Below are 22,144 nucleotides of genomic sequence, written 5' to 3' on the forward strand. Positions count from 1 at the left end.
CGAAGTAGGATTGATTGTATAATGTGGCTGGACATCCTTGAAGATAGGGACAGGTCTTTTTTTTTTTTTTTTCCTCCATTGTGTGTCCCACCACTTTGCATAGTGTGTTCAGTAAATACGGATGGATGAATGAACTCTAGAGACCATTCTGTCGGGAGGTGTTTTAGCTTACGGGAATATGCAACAGTCCAAGAATATTTGTTGAATAGTCCCAAGGTGTGTTTGGATACTGGGGAGGGTGGCATGCTTTTTCCTACAAAAGGAGAGTTGAGAGCTGGCTTTAGTCCCAAATGCAAGTGTGTGAGGCATTTAAGTTCTGCATTAGATGATCCCTTATAGGCAAAGCAAGAACAGATCAACATACTTATGTGTTGGGGGCAGTTCCCAAAATTTTCCCCAGAAAAGAATGGTTATTCCTGTGCAATTTTTTAGTTAATGTAAATCAACAAAGTTCTTTTTTTTTTTTTTAAGATTTTATTTATCCATGAGAGAGACACAGAGGGAGAAGCAGGGTCCCTGCGGGGAGCCCGATGTGGGACTTGATCCCAGGAGCCTGTGATAATGCCCTGGGATGCCAACTGCTGAGCCACCCAGATGTCCCAATCAGCAAGGTTCTGTTTGCAGAAGACAGCTTAACTTGAAATGACTTCAGTGCTGGCTTTAGTTGCTTACAGAGGTCATAGAGTGGAACAGGTTTTAAATTTAAAAAAGAGAAGCAAACAGATTTAACCCTGATTTAGTCGAGGGCTGTGACTTTCTAATAACTGTTATAGTGATTATAAATTATGACTGGTTCTCTGGGGAGAGCATACTAGCCTTTGATGGTAGAGAACAGGAGTATATATTTATACAAGAAAAGAGGAAAGCAGATACCCAGTGATGGCATCATATACAGAATTAAAAAGGAGTGTTTCAGAGGGCTTAGGTGGAAATGAAGATGTGCTCTGGAAAATGGTCTCAATGACTTAAATGTGTATGGTTTGACTGTGGGTTGCTTCATTCCCACGCTGGGTCCTCTGTACAGGGAGAGTTGCCACTCAAGACCTAAAGTCACGTTGCTGGAAGTAGGATTTTAACAAAGCATTAGCTGCTTAGTAGGATTTAGGCATACATTTAGCTGTATGAAATGTAGTAGTTTTGAACAAACCTTTTTTTTTTATTTTTATTTTAAGTATCCTTACCAAGATGGTTAAGTGGGTTTAATCTTACAACCTTACAAAACCAACCTGCCATCGACATTCAGGATTTGGTGGTCTTTCCAAAACTTCAACAAGAACCCATGGCTTTAGAACAGTTTCTGAGCCTCTGGTGTAACTGCTGTTCCTATCAACAAGTGTCCTGGATTAGATGACTCAGCAATGGCTCCCTCCCCGAACACTGCACACCTCAGTGTCATTTGTCACCTGAGGACACACTGCTATTATTAGTATCTGTTAGTATCTGTAGGATGGGAGGCAGGTAAAGTTTGCCTTCACCAGTCACATGGAGACTTGGTTCTTCATTAGCTTCAAACCCAGATAGTGAGTGTAGATTAAGACGGGATTATGACTGATGATGTAATCTGGTGTCACGAAGAGCTGAGTCTGCTCAAAAGGCTGGGTTTTGATGACAATATGTTGTAAGCACATGAGAAAATAAATATCAAAGATTGTGATGGCCGTGCTGGGAACAGATAGATGGCTCTTCCTTTCATATATTTGACTTTTGTTTCATTTAAATAACAGGAAATACTGGATTTTATGGTAACTTTGCTATTTAACTGTGCACTTGATCCGTTACAGAATGAAACTCCCTTCTATGCTTTTCCTCCCCCCATCCTCCTTTACTCCAAAGATGCCAAGTGTTTTTTTTTTTAATGCCAATCTCTGTGTGAGAAGTTAAAGTCCTTCCTGGCGTTTGGATGAATGCAGGAAGAGCACAGAACAAGTTCAGTAGAGATCTGGACTGGGGCCCAGGAATCTACCTTGTTGGCCCAGTATATATGTGGACTTTAAGATGCTTGTCACCTCTGGACTCACCAGAGTATTTACATATGATTCCCTCCAGCTGGAGGTTACAGACAGCTTCCCAGTGAAGAGAATTTAGGGGGAAAGGGAAGGTTATTACTGGTCTGGGAAGCCTTTCACAGGATGAATAAACAGGGAAACCAGGAAGCAGAACTTGCTGCAGGAGGAGGCATTAGGTATGTGTTCCTGAGGTGCTTTGGGTGCGCATGGTGCTGCTGGGATCGCCTGGTTGGACCTGTGCTCCCCTAGAGAGGGTGTCTCTGCGTCTCCTTCACAGCTGTGGCCCTGATCCCTGGCCACACTGTACTTGACAGTAGCTACTGAATGCCTACTGTGTGCCGGGTGCTGTGCCAAACAAGTTACATACATCTGTTCACTTAATCTTAATAGCTTCATAGGGAAGCTATTTCCTTACTTGACAGATGGGGAAACTGAGCTTGTAATAGAAGTTAAGGCTAGTACCTGGTACTGAAAAAAAAATTAAGGAAGTATAGTGGCTACAGTGTTACACTGGTTTTGGGTGTATGACATAGTGGCTTGAGAGATCTCAGCACTGCAGTTATCACAGGCGGAGCTGCGTGTCACCGTCGGGTGCTGTTATCATACCGTTGACTATACTCCCTGTGCTGCCCCTTTTATCTTCGTGACTTACCCCTCCTGTGACTGGGAGCCTCTGCCCCCTGCTTGCCCCATTTTTCCCATTCCCTCCACCCTTCGCCCGCTGGCAGCCAACACTTGTGTTCTGTTTATGGGTCTGTTTCTCCTTTAAGCCTTTGTTTTTTATATTCTACCTATAACTGAAATCGCATGATATTTGTCTGACTTAAGTCACTTAGCATACTATTTGCTAGGTCCATTCATGTTGTCGCCAATGGCAAGATCTCACCCTTTCCGTGACTGTATGATATTCCATTGTGTGTGTGAACCATGTCTTCCTTATCTGTCTAGTGATGGACACAGGGCTGCTTCCACATCTTGGCTGTTGTAAATCAAGCTGCAGTAAACATATAGGGGTGCATATATCTTTTTTGAATTAGCGTTTTTGTTTTCTTTGAGTAAAAACCCAATAGTGGAATTACTGGATCATATGGTGTTTCTATTTTTAATTTTTTGAGGAACCCCCATACTGTTTTTCACAGTGGCTGCACTAGTTTACAGTCCCACAAAGAGTGCACAAGGGGTCCTTTTTCTCCACATGCTCTCTGACACTTGTTACTCCTCGTCTTTCTGGTTATGGCCATGCTGACAGATGTCGGGTGATATCTCACTGTGGTTTTGATTTGCATTTCCCTATGAGATCTGTTAAGCATCTTTTCATGGGTCTTTTGGCCATCAGTATTTCTTCTTGGAAAATGATATAATTTTTTATGATATAAAAAATTTTTTGTTATAGAAGTTCTTCATGGGCAGCCCCGGTGGATCAGCTGTTTAGCACTGCCTTCAGCCCAGGGCGTGATCCTGGATCCTGGCGTCCCAGGATTGAGCCCCACATCGAGCCTGCTTCTCCCTCTGCCTGTGTCTCTGCCTGCCCCCCCCCTCTTACTTTGTGTGTGTGTCTCATGAATAAGTAAATGGAATCTTTTTTAAAAAAAATTCTTCATACAATTTGGGTATTAAGCCCTCCACCTGAATCTTAACCACCTTGCTCTATAGTGGGAGCTGAGTACAAAGAAAGGAAAGCTACCTGGCAGGTACTAGTGGGGATATGCAACTTTATTTAGCTGCTCCCTTAGGTTGGGAGACTAATCACTGGCACAGGCCTCAGGATGCAGGACATGTTCTTCAGTCCTCAAATGTGGAGAGAATAGTGGGTGGCTCTTGCTTAGATGGGCAAAAATACCTAGTCTTTGTCTTCCAGACTCTATTGTACAGAAAAATGCAGTGTGACCCACTCCCTGTCTATGAGACCAATTAGCGAAGGTGTTCTCGTGGTTTCTCTGACACGGCAGCACTAGGGAAGCAGCTAGTGGATGCTGCTAAAGAGAAACCGTCAGCTTAGTTGGTAAGTGTTCTTTTCCTCATCCGTAAAGGTCTTGCTTCAAAATGGACACCTTTACACCAGACAGAGGACATTACTTATGACATCTTTGCAAAGTGTCTATCTTCTGAGCCTCATTTAAAGAAGCTGAGCTAGGAATATCTCAACGAGGCGTACATGCTTTCCTGGCTTAGGAGGGATTCCGAGTTTCCTGGCACTAGTTCTTTGCTCCCTTCCTTGCTCATTCTTCCTGGGCTCCAGGCAAGGCTAGGGAGCAGCTCGCTGTCCTTGGCTGCTGCGATCCCTCCTGCTTTGGATGGCATCTGCACCCCTTATCTCCCCTCCCTGCCTTTTAACAATTGTTTTTCTTTGGAACTCACATCCTGTCCACTTACTTCAATGCTGGTGACCTTATGTTTGTTGATGCTACTCACTGTGACCGATCATAGACTGGTCTTGGGGCAAGAAATTCAGTGGCTTCTCTGTTGCTTGAAGGGTAGCAACTGAGCAACGTGATGCTGCATCTTTGAGTTCTTGCACAAGATTCATGTCCTGAGAAATGCTGTTTGCCTCCTTTGTCAGTTTTAGCAAAAGGGACTCCCCCTGCACCCCTCAACTGGAGCCCTGGCTTTTCAATGATAGAGCAGAGGTTTCAGCACCTGCTGTGAAGGGGCACAGCTGTGAACAAGGCAGACCGTGTGCCTGCTGGTTGTGCCCTAACGCGGGCAAGAATGGATGGGGTTCATCTAGTCGGCCCGCAGGCCAGGCTGGGATCTCCCCTCTTGTCTGTCCCCTGGGGACGGTGCCGAGACAGTGCTTCAGGTCAAAGTGACATTGCAACCCAGTTTCCAGTCGGCCTGCTGCTTGAAGCATCCAGTGGCCTGATGTGGCACGTCCTTATATTTCCTTTTATGTGTGCTCATGGGATGCTTTGCCTGCGCAATGTACCTGTGGTGGCCAGCTGCAGCAGTCGGTTAGCGTTTCCTGCTGGGGATGCAGCAGGGGCTGCAGGTTGCAGCTCCTGTGTCTGGTCCTGGTCTGACTCTAGCTTCTCACTGTGAACATGAGCAGATTTTTCTGTGCCTCTCTACCCTCCGTGATCTTCTTTGGGATGGTGTAGCGATGACCCTGTGCATCTTACTTGAGTTTTAAACTAAGATGAAATGGTTAAAGGACTTAGTTACTTTAGTGTAAGGTTGTGTCACTCTAAATTCTAGGAAGTGAATGTTTTCAGTGTCCCTGTTCTCTTTTTCCCTAAAGTCCATTTTGATTCTGATTCTCTTCCTTGAAACCGTGATTTTTTAATGTTCACTTGAAGCTTAAGAAAAATACAGTGTTTGGGGCCTGCTCTGAGATTTCATCCTCATCACTCAGGTGTGGGACACGCATTGATGTTTTTGTTTTAAGATCTGCAGATAATTCTTAAATGCCAGCCAGCATTGACCATCCCTTCTCTCAGGGTTTTGAAGTTAAAGTAGTCTAGACCCAAGTATTGATTTTTAGGCAAGGCACAGCTGTCTATAGACGATGATTTGTAGGATAGCAAAAGGATCCCAGTGACCTGGAAACATGTTAGGCTTGGTGTTTTCCCATTCTCTAATTCTCTGCAAGATCCCATCTGGTTCCTGCCTTTTAAACGACCCCATGTGCACTATTATCATCAGCTTTGTTGTCTAATGCTTATGGTTTTCTGGTAATTTGAGATTGTGTTTCATTCTTGGGACTACTTGATGAGGTATATCTAACTTTTACCCACATTGTACAGCTGAGAAAACAGGGCTCAGTGCCACTCAGCAGCTTATTAGTTCTTAGGCTAACTAATAAGTGCTGGTTGGAATTCTTACTGGGCTGCCTGGCTCTGGAGCCCACATGCCCAGCCATGGTGCTGTACTGCCTGGTGCTGAGCACATGCAGATGAATGTGGCATCCTTCTTGATCTGGAATCCACATGGTAGCACAGGGCTTCCTGGAGGTAATGCTTTTACCTCGGGCTCAAGAATATGGGGGCTGGAATTCCATGCTCCATCACAGGGTACTGAGGGGAGGCCTTGATGCAGTGTCTGTGGTGCCTGCAGATCAGTTAAGTGAACCCTCAAGCCTGCTAGCTTACATGTGTGCTTGCACATTGGTGCATCTGCAGGGCTTTCAGAACTGCTGCTGGTCTCCCCCCCCAGGATTGGTGTACTTGGTCTGAAGGTCTTGTTTCTTGGGAAGCTTTGAAAGCTCCCCAGGTGGCTCTCATGTGCAGCCAGGGTTGAGCATTCCTGCCATGGGCAGCCGCTCCCTTTAGCAGAGACCTGTCCTGGGAGGCCCTGCAGATGGGAGGGAAACCCAGGAAGCAGCTCTGGGTGCTGATGCGTCTCTGTTCACAGACCTCTGCCTTCTCCAGGGCTCTTTCCAAAAAGAAAAATCACAAGTCCTCCTTTGATAGTGAGGTCAGACTTCTGTCTCCTTAGACATGACAGACTTAACCTTTGTCAAAGGGGATGGTGAGGAGTTGAGTGGTGCCATGGTTGGATTATGTCGGCCAGCTTCTCTTCTTACAACCTCCTTCCAGGAAAGCTGGTCTAGAGGTCATATTTGTTGGAAGGAATTCTTGAAGGTGAGAAACCAAGAGGCAACACAGAATCTTGGTTCTAGAAAGTTCCTATCTGGTCTGTGAAATTGATGGCTTTTTTCTTTTTAAGATTTATTCATGAGAGACACAGAGACAGAGGCGGAGACATAGGCAAAGGGAGAAGCAGGCTTCCTGCGGGGAGCCCAAAGTGGGACTCGATCCCAGGACTCCGGGATCATGCCCTGAGCTGAAGGCAGATGCTCACCCCCTGAGCCACCCAGAAGTCCCTGATGACTTTGTTAAAGGAATACATGTTCCTGTTTTCTCAGACTTGAGAAGAACCCGTGCCATTAGAGAGTGCACACAATGCTGTTTGCATCTTCTGCAACCAAAACAGTCTCCTGTTCAATTGAGGTGAAATTTGCATAACAGAACTTCTTAAAGTGAATGGCTCAGTGGTATGTGACAAATTCACAGGGCTATGCAACCATCACCTCTGTCTGATTAAAGAACATTTTCCTTGCACCAAAGACCTCCCTCCACATCCTGCCTCTGTCCACAGCTCAGATCTGTTTCCTCCATGTTTGCTGGCTCTTGGGGCGCTCCTCCCTCCCTTCCTAGCCTGTCGTCTTTGCTGTTTATTCTGCATTGCTCATGTCCTGCCTTGTTTGGGGTCACAGAGGCAATGGATCTTCCTGGGCAGGGGGTAGGTTTGGGGAGGGAAGGGGTGGTGAGTTGTTTGCTAAGTCAGCGTGCAAAGTAAACTTTGATTATGGTTACACTTGCCCTTGGCAATCCCATCAGTTGCTCGAGTGTGGCTCACGTGATGTTGGGTAACCAGCTCTGATCTGTACACACTTTAAGCTGCGAATCCACAAGGTAGGATGAAGGCAGGGGGTCCTTCCTGCACATGTCACCATTGCGATGCAGGGTTGACTTACCCTTTTTTTTTTTTAAATTTTTATTTATTTATGATAGTCACACACACACACACACACACACACAGAGGCAGAGACAGAGACACAGGCAGAGGGAGAAGCAGGCTCCATGCACCGGGAGCCCGATGTGGGATTCGATCCCGGGTCTCCGGGATTGCATCCTGGGCCAAAGGCAGGCGCCAAACCGCTGCGCCACCCAGGGATCCCAGGGTTGACTTACTTAATGCTGTTCTCAACCTCGAACGGCTGTGACCTCCACACGCATCCATGTGTCTGTGTTGTGGGGATGGAGGAGAGAGGACAGCGTCTAGCACAGTGGGCACTTGTCAGGTACTCAGATGTTGACGTGAGTCTACAGCTGGCTTGCTCAGGTCTGTGATACATGATGTCCTTTAGAAGGCACAGGAGCACTTGGTCCTCTGTTTCCTCAGTTGGCATCAGTTATGACTGCCTTCCCTTTTCTTGAGAGGCCTGTTCCCTGCTGAACTGGCCACGTCGCCCTCGAGGGGCTGTGCTCAAGTGAAGTACCTGCTGGATGAGGGTGTATGTTCCTTAGAGTCAGGGTCTAGATCTCCATGTTTCTACTTGATTACGTGGCACCTCTCACCATGTGTTTTATGTGTAAACTAGGGGCCTCATGAATGCATAGTTGACTAATTCCTGTCTCAGCAGACATTTAATGGGCACCTACTGTATGCCAGGGATATGGAGATGCCCAAAAGCATATCTGTAAGATCTTGCCACGGAAGAAACAGACATGACAGGCCTGCAACACGACGTCATAGAGGGGCAGCTGTGCGCTGCTAAGAGCTAACCTGGAGGGCGCAGGGATGGTCAGGGTCAGTGAGGGTGGGGACCTGAACCTTGGGCTCTGCCCATGTGTTCAAGTCAGCGAGGGCATTCTGGGCTGCAGCAACAGTGCGTACGGAGGGTGAGGGCAGCAAGCCTGCCCTGTAATGGCCTTTCAGACATAAAACCTTTCAGGCTTCTGGGCCACAGGATCTGTCCTGACCAGACACTGGCCTCCAAAGCGCCAGAGCAGCCATGGGCAGTGCATAAGTGGGACGTGTACATGTGTCGCAGTGAAACTTCATGGATGCAAAAAATTCGACTTTCACATAATCAACAAGTTCCAACTGGACGTTGTTCTTTCCCCTCAGCCATTTACACTTTTGAAGACCATCCTTAACTCATGGGCTCTGCAAACACAAGTGACACATTGGCTTTGGGCCAGGGCTCTGGTTGGTGACCCATCCTGAGGGCAGGGAAGAATGAGCACATCCTGAAGAAGCAGAACAGCATGTACTTGGGGTACACGGTGCGTCAGTGAGTGTGGCTGGGGTGTGCTCCTGCATTTTCGACAGGCTCGCAGTTGGTGGTGAGGCTGAGGCCCTCACCTGGAGCAGCTGAAGCACCCTTAGGGCCCTCCAATGCCTCCAATGCTGTGCTGAGTACTGTGGAATGGGGAGACAGAGACCGTTTTCTTGCCATTATCTATTTGCAGTCTATTGAGAGAGAAGAGATTCACAGAAGTAGATGAATGGACCTTCCCAGGGTAAGAATTAAGCAGCTAGTGCCAGGCAGGGAGGTGTGCTGGTGCAATTAACAGGTCAGTGAGTGGCACATGGGCAGCGGGAGTCAGGCCAGAGGGCCCCTGAGTGACCACAACTGGGCCCCTGGGCTTCGGGGATGTCCAGCCTCTCCACGATATCCACATACCATCATTCCCTCCATTGAGTTCCTGTTAGGATTATTCTCATTCTCCTTATCACCCTTCACTTGAGCCTTTCCCGACATCGTTTACGTGGAGTGTAGACTGAACACAATTCCTCAGTGTCCTGTACTCCCTCTGCCTGGACGGGGGTCCCAGAGGCGGGCCCGGAGGGATGGCAGCAGTACTGAGGCCAAGCAAAGATCCCTCGTCTGGGGCTTGGGGACAGGATCTGAAGTGTCATTGCAGCTCATGGAAGGTGGGCCTACTGCACGGTGGGGGAAGGAAGCAGGTTAAGAATACTTAAGGGGAGAAGAACCGTGGAGAGCTAGGGTTGACGTGTACTCAGAGTTTTCTCCACAGGCGGCTCCGAGCAGTCCTGCTGCCTTACTGTGGAGTGCTGAGGTGCTGTAAGGCTCTAGGACGTCTCTGTAAAGACACGCTCTTCGTGGCAGGCTTGGAGGCAGAGAGGAGGCCCCAGGGAACGTCATTGCTCATGACACTAAAGACAGCTTTGGCCTCTTATCCTGTGTGGGATATTGGGGGTGCTCCGCTTTCCCGTCAATTAGTGTTGTGAGCCTCTCGTGACCTATTCTCAATAGGATATCTGCATTAAGTGCAGTAAGGGCCAGGGCTCTGCAGATAAAAAGGGCAGTGACCACGTGGAGGGGAACACTATCAGAGGCAGGGCTGACGTGAGGCCCGTGGGCTGCCTGTGCCCTGGCGGCTGACTGGCCCTGAGGTCTGCACTTGGAGCCACACTGCGCGAAGGCAGGCCACACTGACCCAGGTCGTGTTCTGGCTGAACTTGGGGTCATGAGAGGCCTTAGTTTCAGGTTTGCCGAGAATGTCCTGTGGCCATGAAACCATCTGTGTGTGCATGGATGCATGTAGCCGAGGTCTAAAGCAAATAGGCCCGTGGTGATCACCTACCAATAAAATTCATAAATCAGGGACACTTAGGTGGCTCAGTGGTTGAGCATCTGCCTTTGGCTCAAGGTGTGACCCCGGGTTCCTGGGATCGAGTCCCACATCGGGCTCCCTGCAGGGAGCCTGCTTCTCCCTCTGCCTGTGTGTCTGCCTCTCTGTGTGTCTCATGAATAAATAAACAAAATCTTTTAAAAAAAACTAGAAATTGGTCTGACAGCTATATGGAGAGCTGGCAGGAGGGGCCACCGGCAGGTTCAGGTGCCTCTGGTCCACCAGACCTGGGGTTTCCATGGCTGTGTGCTGCTGTTCTCCCCTTGGAAGCTCTTATGTCCGCCAGGTTCTGCGTTGGTCTGAGGTAGAACCCAGACCTGGAAGGTTCCCATGCTCAGGTGACTCTGGCGTGCATCCCGGCTGGCCACTCCGAGGCAGAGGCCAGGGCTCCTTCACTTGCCAGGGCTGCAGGGCTGCATCATTCCTGCTAGGAGCTGGCTGGCCTGATGACAAGCAGCCGCAGGAGCTTGAGCAGGACTTTTGGGTGTGTTTGTGACCTAGAGCACGCACACATAAACTGAGGTTGCTGATGATGTGGGGATATATAAACATGCTTTTGATCGGCTTACATGTTCTTTCAGTCCTTCAGGAAAATGGCTTTGTCCCCGAATGCAGCCTATCAGAGCAGAGGTGGCCATGATTTGAAGATTAGCCTGCCTTTCTGGGTCTTGGCCTGCGGTGCTGGTTTATCCCTCCTTGTAGCACACCAGATGCCCTGGTCCGTCTGACGCAGTTGTCTCATCTCATCCTTGAGATGATGGTGTGGGGCTCTGGTGGGTGTGACCAGATGCAGGCTTGGTAGTCTTGCCAGTGGAATGATAATCACATTGATCTGTGGTGTTTTCTTAAGATCTAGAAGGTGCCCTCTGTCCCCAGGCCTGTGAGTTACCGACTTGCCCCATGGGATTAGATCACCTTGCATTCTGAAACGATAAGGAAGATGTGTCAAGATGGCCCTACCTGAGGGCCCCTCACAGATAGCAACACACAGGAAAACACCAGAAAGCTTGTTTCCTTACCTGACTTTCTTGTGTTGATCTTTCAGTACACGAGGGTCTGGATCCCTGACCCTGATGAAGTGTGGTGCTCGGCTGAATTAACCAAGGACTACAAGGAGGGAGAGAAGAGCCTCCAGCTCAGACTGGAAGATGAATCGGTATGTGCGGGTCGTGGGAGGGGGGAGCATGGGCTCTGCTGCCAGGGCTGGTGGTGCATGGTGACTGCAGTTTCTCCTATGCCCAGTCACTTGGTGCTGTAGATAACACACATGACAGTGGTAAACCACGGGACTGCTCCCCGAATGCCACATAAGGAATAAATGCCCCCTGGCATTTGTAGCCAAGGGGTCTCCAGTGGCTGGAGCAGGAACCTTCTCATTGGAGTAGAAGGAAGGGTCCCCTTCATAGGGCTGAGGCTTCGTGGGAGGTGAGGGAGGAGGAATCTAAGAGACTGTGCGTGGTAGGGCGCTTAGAGCACTGGCTCTGGACCCAGCTGTTGGGGTTGGGACCCTGGCTCAGCCGTTGCTCGCTGTGTGCCCTTGGGTAGGTTAGCAAGGTTTCTAGATGCATCACTTCATCTGTTATGTGGAAGTGATAGTTAGTCTAGGGGGCTTTTGAGAACAAAAGGAGTTGTTAATGTCTGTTTAGTGTCCAGCACTGGAGCACCCATATGTATCCCTGCTGTGGGGAGACTCCTCTATTAGTTGCCTTTCAGGTGGCTTCAGGGTAGTTACCTATAACACCTTCCTCCTATATGGTCTGATTTTTCCCCTTTTGTGGGCCTTTTGTGACCACCCTTCATTATAATGTGTGCATTTTACAGATGTTTGCGTGCCTGCGCTGTAATTCCATCGGCGCAGGTGGGTGAGGTATGGGACCAAATATAGAGGGAGCCTGATGAGGTGAAGGGGTCGAGAGACCTGAAGGGGTCATGGGAAGGAGATGGCCATTGAAGACTCGGGACTAAGGAGACTCCAAGTTTCCCAGGTGGGAGTGGTGCATGTGCTGAAGTCCTGGGGCTGTGGTGTGTTCCCTTGGGCTGCAGACGGGAAGGCCTGTGTGCCTGGGCACCAGTGGAAGCAGGCAGGGGTCAGAGGGATGGCCTGCGACACAGGCAGAGGTCAACTGGGCAGCGTTTACAGTGGGGGAGACTGGGAAGGAAGTTTTCGCAAGAAGTCTTGGGTATGGTTGATGCACAACATCACGTGAGTTTTCAGGGGTCTGGCACAGGGATTTGGCAAGTTTATACCTGGAGCTGTGTGGGTATTAGGCTGCATGAAGCGAGTCCTACTGAGAGGTGAATGCCACGTGACATCACTCGCTTGTTCTCTCAGATTCCATGGGAAAAGCAGGCTTTGAAGGAAGTGGCAGGAAGAAACCAAGAACAGACTTTGGGGGAGGGGTTAAGTCGGAGGGCTGAAGAGCGGACCTTGCTTGGAAGGAAGGCTGGAGCGCGGCTGGCCTCCCTGATGCCGTAGCCCTTGATCATTTGCTACCTTGATAGGTTTTTCCTTCTCCTGAGCATCTTGGTCTTGTCTTCCTAGTTAGTAGTGACCTACTTGAGAAATGGACCTTGTTTTGTGCTTTGCTCATGTAGTACCTGCTACAGTTGATTAACTCCTTGATTAGTAGGAAGATGGAACATCTCCCCTCCTAACTTCCCTCAAGCCTAGCACGTGGTAAACCTGGGACACTACCTTGGTTAGATTTTTACGCCAAGGTGTGCATGCCTCACCTTCCCCTTCCTGGCAGTCAGACTTGGCCAGCCTCCTCTTGGTTTTGAGGCGAGGAAGAAAATTCCCAGCAGATGGGATCATGTTTACTCTGTTCGAATAACTTCCCATGCCACATCCAAAACAAAATGAAATGAGTTCACCCACTTGAGTGCTGTAACTTCTATTCCAACATAGTTCATTTTAGTTGACCTTTTAAGTGGGTGGTCTTTTTAAAGGGTTGAACGGAGGTAGTGAGGAATGGCCTGCTGGTGTTGCTAAAACAGAGCAGATGCTCGAGTCCCCAGCTGAAAATCTGCCCAGCGTGACTAATCCTGGCGGCTTCCCAAGTCATCCCGCTCCCCCCCACCTGCTACATGGCCAGTCAGCATGTAATCAGAAGGGGTGCCTGCGGCTGCGAATTAGCAGCTCTTGAGAAATAATGGGCCCTGAACATCCAGCTCTAGCCGGCCTCCTGGCAGACCATGATTTGCCCACTGCTGGCTCACAGTGGTCATTGGGAGCCACCCTAATCCGAGCTGCGGGCCAGAGGCAGGAGGGCAGAAATTAAAGGACTGGCCTCTGCAAGTCTGAAGAGCACCTGCTGTGTAGCTGAGACCATCCCTGATGCACCGGGCTGGCGAGGTCCCCCTGGCAGTGCCCACCCCCCACTCCCACCTTCTCAGGGTCCAGGACTATGGGTTTAACTACTGTGGCAAAGGATGAAAATCAGTTCATTCTCTTCTGGAAGAGCAGTGTTTCTAACACCAAGCTTCTACCTTAGTGCTGGCTCATGTGCTTAGCTCAGGGTGACCAGGCTCCCTAGTGTTCCCCCTGAGGGATGTTGTCTTCAGTGTTGCTTATTTGTGTTGTGGTCAAACACACGAAGCTGAACACATGAGCCATTTTTCAACACACAGGCCAGGGGCATAAGTACTTCTGTGTGGTTGTACCACTGTCCACGTGCAGAGCTCTTGATCTTGCAAAACTGACATTCTGTCCTTGTCCGGCTCTGGTGACTCTGTTTGACTTTGTGTCTCCAAGCTCACTGCTCTGAGCACCTTGTAGAAGTGGAGTCTTGCAGGATTTGTCCCCCTTGTCTGGCTTGTTTCCCTGAGCACAACATGTAAGATACTCTGTATTTAATCCAATGGGAAACTTCTTGGAAAAACATAGTGTTGTCTCTGTCCCCACAGCTGTGATGGGTGCAGAGCATCTCGGTGTGCCAGCCCTTGGCGCAGTGCTGCCTTAACCTGGGTTGGCTAGCCCTGGCTGATGGACGGAGCTCCCGGAGTTGGTGCCTCACAGGCCTTCCCGCTCCTGCCTCCACCTCCCTTGCCACTCCTGCCCCCTAGTGGCAGGGAGAACTCCCTGTTTCCACGGTTTTGCATTTAAATTGGTTTTTAAACTTTTATTTGAATTCTAGTTAGTTAACATTGCAATATTGGTTTCGGGAGTAAAATTCAGTGATACATCAACACCCTGTGCTCATCACAACCAGCGCCCTCCTTTAGTGCCCATTGCTTTTCTCGCCCATCCCCCACCTCCCTCCCTCCATCAATCCTGTTTGTTCCGTTGTTAGGAGCCTCTCAAGGTTTGTTTCCCTCTCTTTTCCACCCCCTCTCATGTGTTCATCTGTTTTGTTTTTTAAATTCCACGTATGGTAGGGCACCTGAGTGGCTCAGACGGTTAAGTGGCCAACTCTTGATCTCAGGTCTTGGTCTTACGGTTGTAAACTTAAGCCCCACATGGTGCTCCGTGCTGGGTGTGGAGCCTACTTTAAAAAAAAAAAATTCTGCATATGAGTGAAATCATGGAATTTTTGTCTTTTTTTTTTTTTTTTTTTTTTTTTAAGATTTTGAGAGCACAAGTGGTGGGAGGGGGAGAAGGAGGAGGAGAGTCTTTGCTGAGCAGGGAGTCCAACGCGGGGCTCAATCCTGGGACCCTGGGATCTGAACCAAAGGCAGATGCTTAACCTACTCAGCCCTGGAATTTGTGTTTCTCTGAGTGACTTATTTCAGTGAGCATAGTACACTCTAGCTCTATTGTTGTTGCAAATGGTAAGCTTTCATTCTTTCTGATGGCTCAGTAATATTGACTTGTGTATTTAGACTTTTTTTTTTAAGATTTCATTTATTCACGAGAGACATAGAGAGATAGAGGCAGACTCACAGGCAGAGGGAGAAGCAGGCTCCATGCAGGGAGCCTGATGTGGGACTCGATCCCAGGTCTCCAGGATCCTGCCCTGGGCTGAAGGCAGGTGCTAAACCGCTGAGCCACCAGGGCTGCCCTAGACCATATCTTCTTAATCCATTTGTCAGTTGATGGACACTTGGATCCTTTCCATAGTTTGATGATTGTTGATAATGCTGCTATAGATATTGGGATACATGTGTGCCTTCGGAACTGTATTTTTGTATCCTTTAGGTAAATACCCAGTAGTGCAATTGCTGGATCATAGGTAGCTCCATTTTTAGTTTTTTAAGGAACCTCCACACTGTTTTCCAGAGTAGCTGCACCAGCTTGCATTCCCACCTACTGTGCAGGAGGGTTCCCTGTTCTCTGCATCCTCGCCAACACCTGTTGTGTACTGTGGTGTTCATCTTAGCCATTCTGACAGGTGTAAGGTGGTATCTCATTGTGGTTTTGATTTGTATTTCCCTGATGGTGAGTGGTGTTGAGCATCTTTTCTTGTGTCTGTTGGCCATCTGGATGTCATCTTTGGAAAAGTATCTATTTGTACCTTCTCTATTTCTTGATTGTGTTTTGGGTGTTGAACTTGCAAAGTTCTTTATAGATCTTGGATACTAGCCCTTTATCTGATCTGTCTTTTGTCAATATCTCCTCCCATTCTATAGGCTGCCTTTGAGTTTTGTTGACTGTTTCCCTTGCTGTGCAGAAGCTTTTTATCTCAACGAGGTCCCAGTAGTTCATGTTTCTGTTTGTTTCCCTTGCCTCTGGTGATGTGTCGCAGGGGCAAGAAGCTGCGATGGTCGAGTCAAAGAGGTTGCTGCGTATGTTCTCTAGATTTCGATGGTTTCTTGTCGCACATTTAGGTCTTTCATCTATTTTGAATTTTTGTGTGTGGTGTAAGAAAGTTTCACTCCAATTTCATTCTTGTGCATGTGGCTGTTCAATTTCCCCAACACCATTTGTTGAAGAGACTTTTTTCCATTGGGTGTTCTTTCCTTCTTTGTGAAAGATTGGTTGACCATAGAGTTGTGGGTTCTCTATTCTGTTCCATTGATCGATGTGTCTGTTTCTGTGCCAGGACCACACTGTCTTACTGTCTTAATACCTCCAGCTTTGCTTTTATTTTTCAGGATTTTGGGCTATTTGGGTTCTTTTGTGGTTTCATATGGATTTTAGAAACGTTGGTTCCAGCTCTGTGAAAAATGCTGATAGCGTTAAATGTGTAGATTGCTTGGGTTAGTATATGTGTTTTAACAATGTATGTTCTTATCCACCAGCATGGAATGTTTTTCCATTTCCCTGTGTCCTCTTCAATTTCTTTTATAAGCATTCTGTAGTGTTCAGAGTTCAGATCTTTTATTTCTTCAGTTAGGTGTTTATTCTTAGATATCTTATGGTTTCTGGTGCAGTCATAAATGGGATTGAGCCCTTGATTTCTCTTTCTGCTGCTTCATTATTACCATATAGAAAGGCAACAGATTTCTGTACATTGGTTTTTATATCCTGCAACTTTGCTGAATTTGTGTATTCTAGTAATTTTTGTTGGGGTCTTTTGGATTTTCCATGTAGAGTATCATGTTGTCTGTAAAGAATAAAAGTTTGACTTCGTCCTTGCCAATTTGGATGACTTCTGTGTCTTTTTGTTGTCTGATTATGGAGGCTAGGACTTCCAATACTATGTTAAATAGTAATGGTGAGAGTGCACATCCCTGGTCTGTTCCTGGTTATAGGCGAAAAGTTCTGTTTCCCCATCGAGGATATTGAGTGTGGGTCTCTTGCATATGGCTTTTATGACATCTATCCCTGCTTGTCTTCTCCCTGGAGTTGCTATCTAGTGCCCCACAGCCACCTTGGTGGTGAGTACTCCTTGTGTAGAGGGTCCTCCCTGGGTCTGTGTGAGAGGAAGATGGGCATATGTGAGCTTGAAGGCGGAGAATGTGCTCTATCAGTATCTCTGCATACTCATGCCCTTGAAAATCGGTGGGGTCAGGGCAAGCGGGTAGCTGTAAGCCTACATCTATTAATAAAGGCAAACTTCATCAGAATTTAAGTAAAATGGACATTTCTAAGTTTTGAAAACCAAAACATCTAATATATTAAAAATATATTTGCATCTCTGTTCAGTCTCCATTTGGCTGCCAGTGTAAAGAACCATGATCTTTAAGCATGTTGTGCGCCTATACCTATATATAAACACACTTAAGGGAACACAAATTATTGAGTATTGCACAATGTTCCTCGTGTTGCATTGCTGTGGTTGGAAACACTGTACTGATCTGTGAGTGCCTCTGGAGCCTCATAGCCTGTGGAGAAGCTGGGAATTGAGCATTAGGCCCGACTGGGAAATGGTGTTTCTATGTGTGAATTGTCTTGGCAGTTGTGCCCTCTGAAAGGAAGGGTTACCATGCTCATTTGCCTTTCCTGGGCTCTCGGCCTTTTTACTGCCCAGTGCCTCCCCACACCGCAGAGCGGTGTCTGGTGTTGGCGGTGTTACACAGTCCACAGATGTCCCAGGCACCTGGAGGCCATTGTGTGTCTTCAAGGACATGGGGCAAGGCGGGGGGGGGGGGGGGGGCGGGGCACAGGAGCATTTTCCTGGGGCCTGAGGTGCTTGTCACGGGAGTGGATGTTGAGGGCTGCAGATCTCACTGTGTCAGTGCTCAAGCCTGATGCCAAGTGCAGAGCAATCATGTGCTCTTTAATGAGCTGCTATTTTGTGTTGAAGATGATGGAGCACTTGAAGGTGCAAGGCCCAGGGACAGGTCCCTCTTACTCAGGTCTCCAGATGGTGCCAAACATATCAAGCTGTTCCAACCAGGAGATTGCAAACTTGCATCGTTATGTCAGGAAGCAAGTGCTGCAGAAGAACCAGGACTGCTCTACTTGATCATTAGTGCACTCAGACCTGCGCACCTGGAGAATGCCCCTGGGTCTTGTCCTTCTGGGTTCAGGTGAAATGCCAGCTGTGTGCGCATCTGCCAAACCAGAGCTAAGAGTGGTAGCTACTCCCAGTAAAACTTCAAGTGATTTTGATTACTAGGTTTCTCTTTGTTTTACTGGTTATTTCTGTTCTTATTTTAATATTTGTTTGGTCACTAAAGTTTTTGCCTTCAGTTGCTCAATAATCCACAGTTGAGATGGTCTTTGTTGAGATGGCAAGAATGACATGAAGCAGATAGTATCATGTTGGATGAGCACTGGGTGTTATGCTATATGTTGGCAAATCGAACTCCAAGAAAAACATATACAAAAAAAAGTACCATGTTTATATTGCACATGTACAAAAAACATTTACGGTTATAAAACATGGCATATAAATATTTATCGGTAATACTGTTGCCAATGCAATTAGTTATCTTGTCTCTAAAGTAGGCTGTAATTTTCTAATGAATATTTTTATCATAAAATACATGCAACCTACAACTGACCATCTTCACCATTTTTCTACAAGTGCAGAGGCATTAAGTGTATTCACACTATTAGGTGATCATCATTAGCATCCATCTCCTTGCAGATCTGCCTCCATATGACCGTTGCCCTTTTTGTCCACTGTACTCATGATCTTTTCCATCATTTAGGATATTTTGCCTGGCTGCTTCTGCTCAGAGATAAGTGAAGCAGCGATTTCTGCCCCTGTTTTCTCCCTGCTACTCCCACCCCCAGTACAGGGACATTTGGCAGTGTCTGGATTTGTTTTGGGTTGTCCTCACTGAGGAGGGAGGTCTGCTACTGGCCTCGGGCAGGTAGAGAGCAGGGATACTGCTAAGCATCCTAGAATGCTCAGGGCAGCCATCGCCCATCCCACCTCCTGTCCTAAATGAAAGCAGTGTGGACATTGAGTAAACCCTGGATTAAGCTGGTAGAGGAAATGGTCTGGACTGCTCATTGCTGAGATGCCGGGTCAGAAGCCAAACTAGGAACCCACGATTCTAACAATGTCCAAGCTGTGTTTCTTGCAATAAAATAGACTCAAAAGATTAACTTTGACTCTGTTTTTTTTTTGCTCTGGGAATTTTGTTTAAACTCAGACTTCTTCTATTTTCCTTTATGGCCATTTTCTTCCCTTAATTATTTGCATCACCATTCATTCATTATTGATTAAAAACAGTTGAGCAATGGTACTGCCAGGATCTGGCTGTACAGCAGTGAAAACATGTCTGCACCTTTGTGGGGCTTTCCGTATAATGTGTATAATTCTGTATAATGAATGTAATACATATGAGTTTAGGAGATGAGAAAGTCAAGGCCAGGGATCTTCAGAAATCTATTAGAAACTTGATGAGATACTTGGCCCAACCGCCTCTGTACCCTTTTACACTCACCCAAACCCACACTCTTTTTGCAACCCCCTTGGGCAGCTACTTCTGAGTTTCTTGGTGGCTTCTCAAAACAGGAACCATGCACCACGGTAAAGACAACACTTAGATCTGCACCATGATTCTCAGCCCAGTTTGACTCCTAGTTGGGTGTCAGAGTTAGGATATGTGTAGCCCTTCAGGTCAACGCTAACCCTTTGCCACTTGGTAACCCTATTATAGCTTGTTTTCTTGAGATCTTAGTTCTATGGGTAGAGTAGGACAAAAAAGTTGGCTTTATCTACTATATAGGCTTCTTATTAGCTCCAAATCTTTGTGTTGGGAGTTGTCATTCAAAGATGCTTCTAGGATTATATTCTCTTTATGTAGTTCCATGTAACATGGATATGAATTGATATGAGAGGGGTCATTTAAAAAAACCAACATTCCTTCCAGCTAATATTTTTTTGAGCACCTACTAAGTATTCTAAAACCATAGACCCACAGAGTATAAAGCAATCTAGACCAGGGTTCTCTGAAAGAGCAGTTGGTACAATGGGATGTGGTCTATCTGTATTATCTGTCCAGTATGGTAGTCCCTGGCTACATGCCTGTTGGGGTCTTGAAATATGAGTGTGGCCGAGAAAATGAAGTTCTGATTATATTTAATTTCAATGAATTTAATCACAATAACCATATGTGCTGCCCTACTGGAAAGTGCAAGTTTGGACCAATCCCCTAACCACCACCTCCTCTGTATTCTCAAGTTTTGCCTAGTCCCAATATGCCAGGTGAGGACCAGTTGGAGATGCCCATCTGTTCCTCTTTTCGGGGGGAGTGGGGTGGAGGTGGAGGTTCATTACAGGTGGGTGAGCGAGAATTAAATTTTGCGATGAGTGTTAACCATTTAGCCGCCTCTTCACCTCCAGAGGCTCAGTTACTACATTGTGAAGTATTTTGTGCCAGGAAGTTTTTATGGTCCCTGATCCCATCCTAAATGCTTAGATTTCAAATAAAATCATGTTAGCTGTGAATGTTCAATACTAACAGCAGTGTTTAAATCAAAATCCTATTTTTAAAAAAAAAAACCTTCAGTCTCTCATTCCCTGCTTCCCTCTGGATGTACACACACCACAAAATCTGTACTAATGCTGAGCTTGCACCTCCTACATCTTTGCTGCTGCTCTGGGCATTTTGACTTAGTGATTATACTGTAACCAGTACCACTGGCGTATTTGTGGACCATATTTTCACAAAATCACAGATGAGTTTTCCTCTGTGCGCTTTGAGGGGGAGAGTTCTTGAGGGGTGTTTCATCTGAGGAAAGATGGGGAATGACAGCATTTCAATCTTGGCTAAAGACACACTGAGGTCCCCACTTTCTAATATGGGAAATGAGGGGCTGAGCCCGGTGAGGCTGCACTTGGTTGGGTTCTGTGCTGTGTGGCGGGGTGGGCGGAGGTGGAGAGACACACAGGATGTGCAGAGCCAACATGCTCTTCCAGGGGCAAGGGACACCCCCATGGGGAGGTCTTGAGAAAGCCTCTGGGGCCGAGGGGGTTGTGTTAGAGTTTCAGTGACGCTCAGAGATGAAGGGTGGTCAGAGCCATCAGCTCTAGAACTTAAAATCTCAACATACTCCACTTTCCCTTGTTGCCCATCTTGGAATTTGGTATCATGTCTGTGATAGCCAGTTTACTAGTCTCCTATATGGAGGAAATTTGATAAGACCTTCACACAAAAAGAAGAGCCTTGAGAGACACACACACACCATGACATGAACCTATACAAAGAAAACCTAACATGGGTGACTGTTGATAATTTGTGGAGATGTCATTTCAGACAGACTTTAACATAGTTTTCAAAACAAGGAATCCCATATTTCATTCTGTAACATGCCTCTTTGTCAATTCAGCACAGATACAGGTGTACGTTGGGTTTTATTTTCATGGTTTACAGATTGTTGATATCTTTGCCCATTTGTAAGATTGTCTCCTGAAGCCAAGGAAGAGTCTGTTCATGAAGGGTTGTGACTGGTGTTTCCAGCTGCCTTCTGAAAGGTCAAACCTGCACACAGTAGGTCTATTTGACCACATCCTTTGTTTTGGAGGTCTTGGGAGTTTCTACACCTTTGCTTATATGGTGGATAATGATGGTAATAATCTACTATTTGCATTTCTTTGGTTAATGACCACTGATTAGTTTTTCGTGTTGTCCATCTGTAGTGGGTTTTTTTTTTTTTTTTTTTGTGACTTGCATCTCCTACGTAATTTTCTGTTGGGATATTGGTTTTTTGACTTGTTAAAACTGTGGATACTAAGATTAATTCTGTTATGAATTAATGCAATGTAAAAATCATTGTCCCCTTCTCTCATTTTACTGTGTGGTGTGCTTGATGATGGCTTAAAAATTCTATTTATAGTCAAAATAAAAAAATTTGGGACATACTTCTGACTCTTCTGTCATTCTTTAGAAACCTTCCAAAGCTTTTCAAACTACCTATGTTTCTTTTTGCACTTTGGTTTTTGTTTTACCTTATATGAGAGAATGAGAGTAGAATAGTGGTGCAATTTTTTTCCCCCTAAATGCCTTCCAGTTTACCTACCACTGTTCTAGGGAAATTCCTTTTGATGATTTGCTTCATTGTTATGAACAAATTTTCCTTCTGTGCCTGCATTTATTTATGGAGTAGGTTTCATTTATCTGCAGATTTTAGCACCATTATTGTACTTGCTGGCTATCATATACCTTAAGATCTGATTGTGCAAGACCATT

General features: G+C 46.7%; 1 protein-coding gene across 4 annotated transcripts in view; it reads left to right on the forward strand.

The window, feature by feature from the left end:
- MYO5B (myosin VB) overlaps positions 1-22,144 on the forward strand; it is a 332,476-nt gene that overhangs the window by 137,151 nt on the left and 173,181 nt on the right. For all 4 annotated transcript variants that reach the window (XM_055324565.1, XM_055324564.1, XM_055324566.1 and 1 more), the window contains one exon: positions 11,217-11,327. In XM_055324565.1, the coding sequence (XP_055180540.1) occupies positions 11,217-11,327 (111 nt within the window). The remainder of the gene's footprint in view (positions 1-11,216; positions 11,328-22,144) is intronic.

The sequence above is a fragment of the Nyctereutes procyonoides genome, unplaced genomic scaffold (assembly GCF_905146905.1).
Source record: "Nyctereutes procyonoides isolate TBG_1078 unplaced genomic scaffold, NYPRO_anot_genome, whole genome shotgun sequence".
NCBI lineage: Eukaryota > Metazoa > Chordata > Mammalia > Carnivora > Canidae > Nyctereutes > Nyctereutes procyonoides.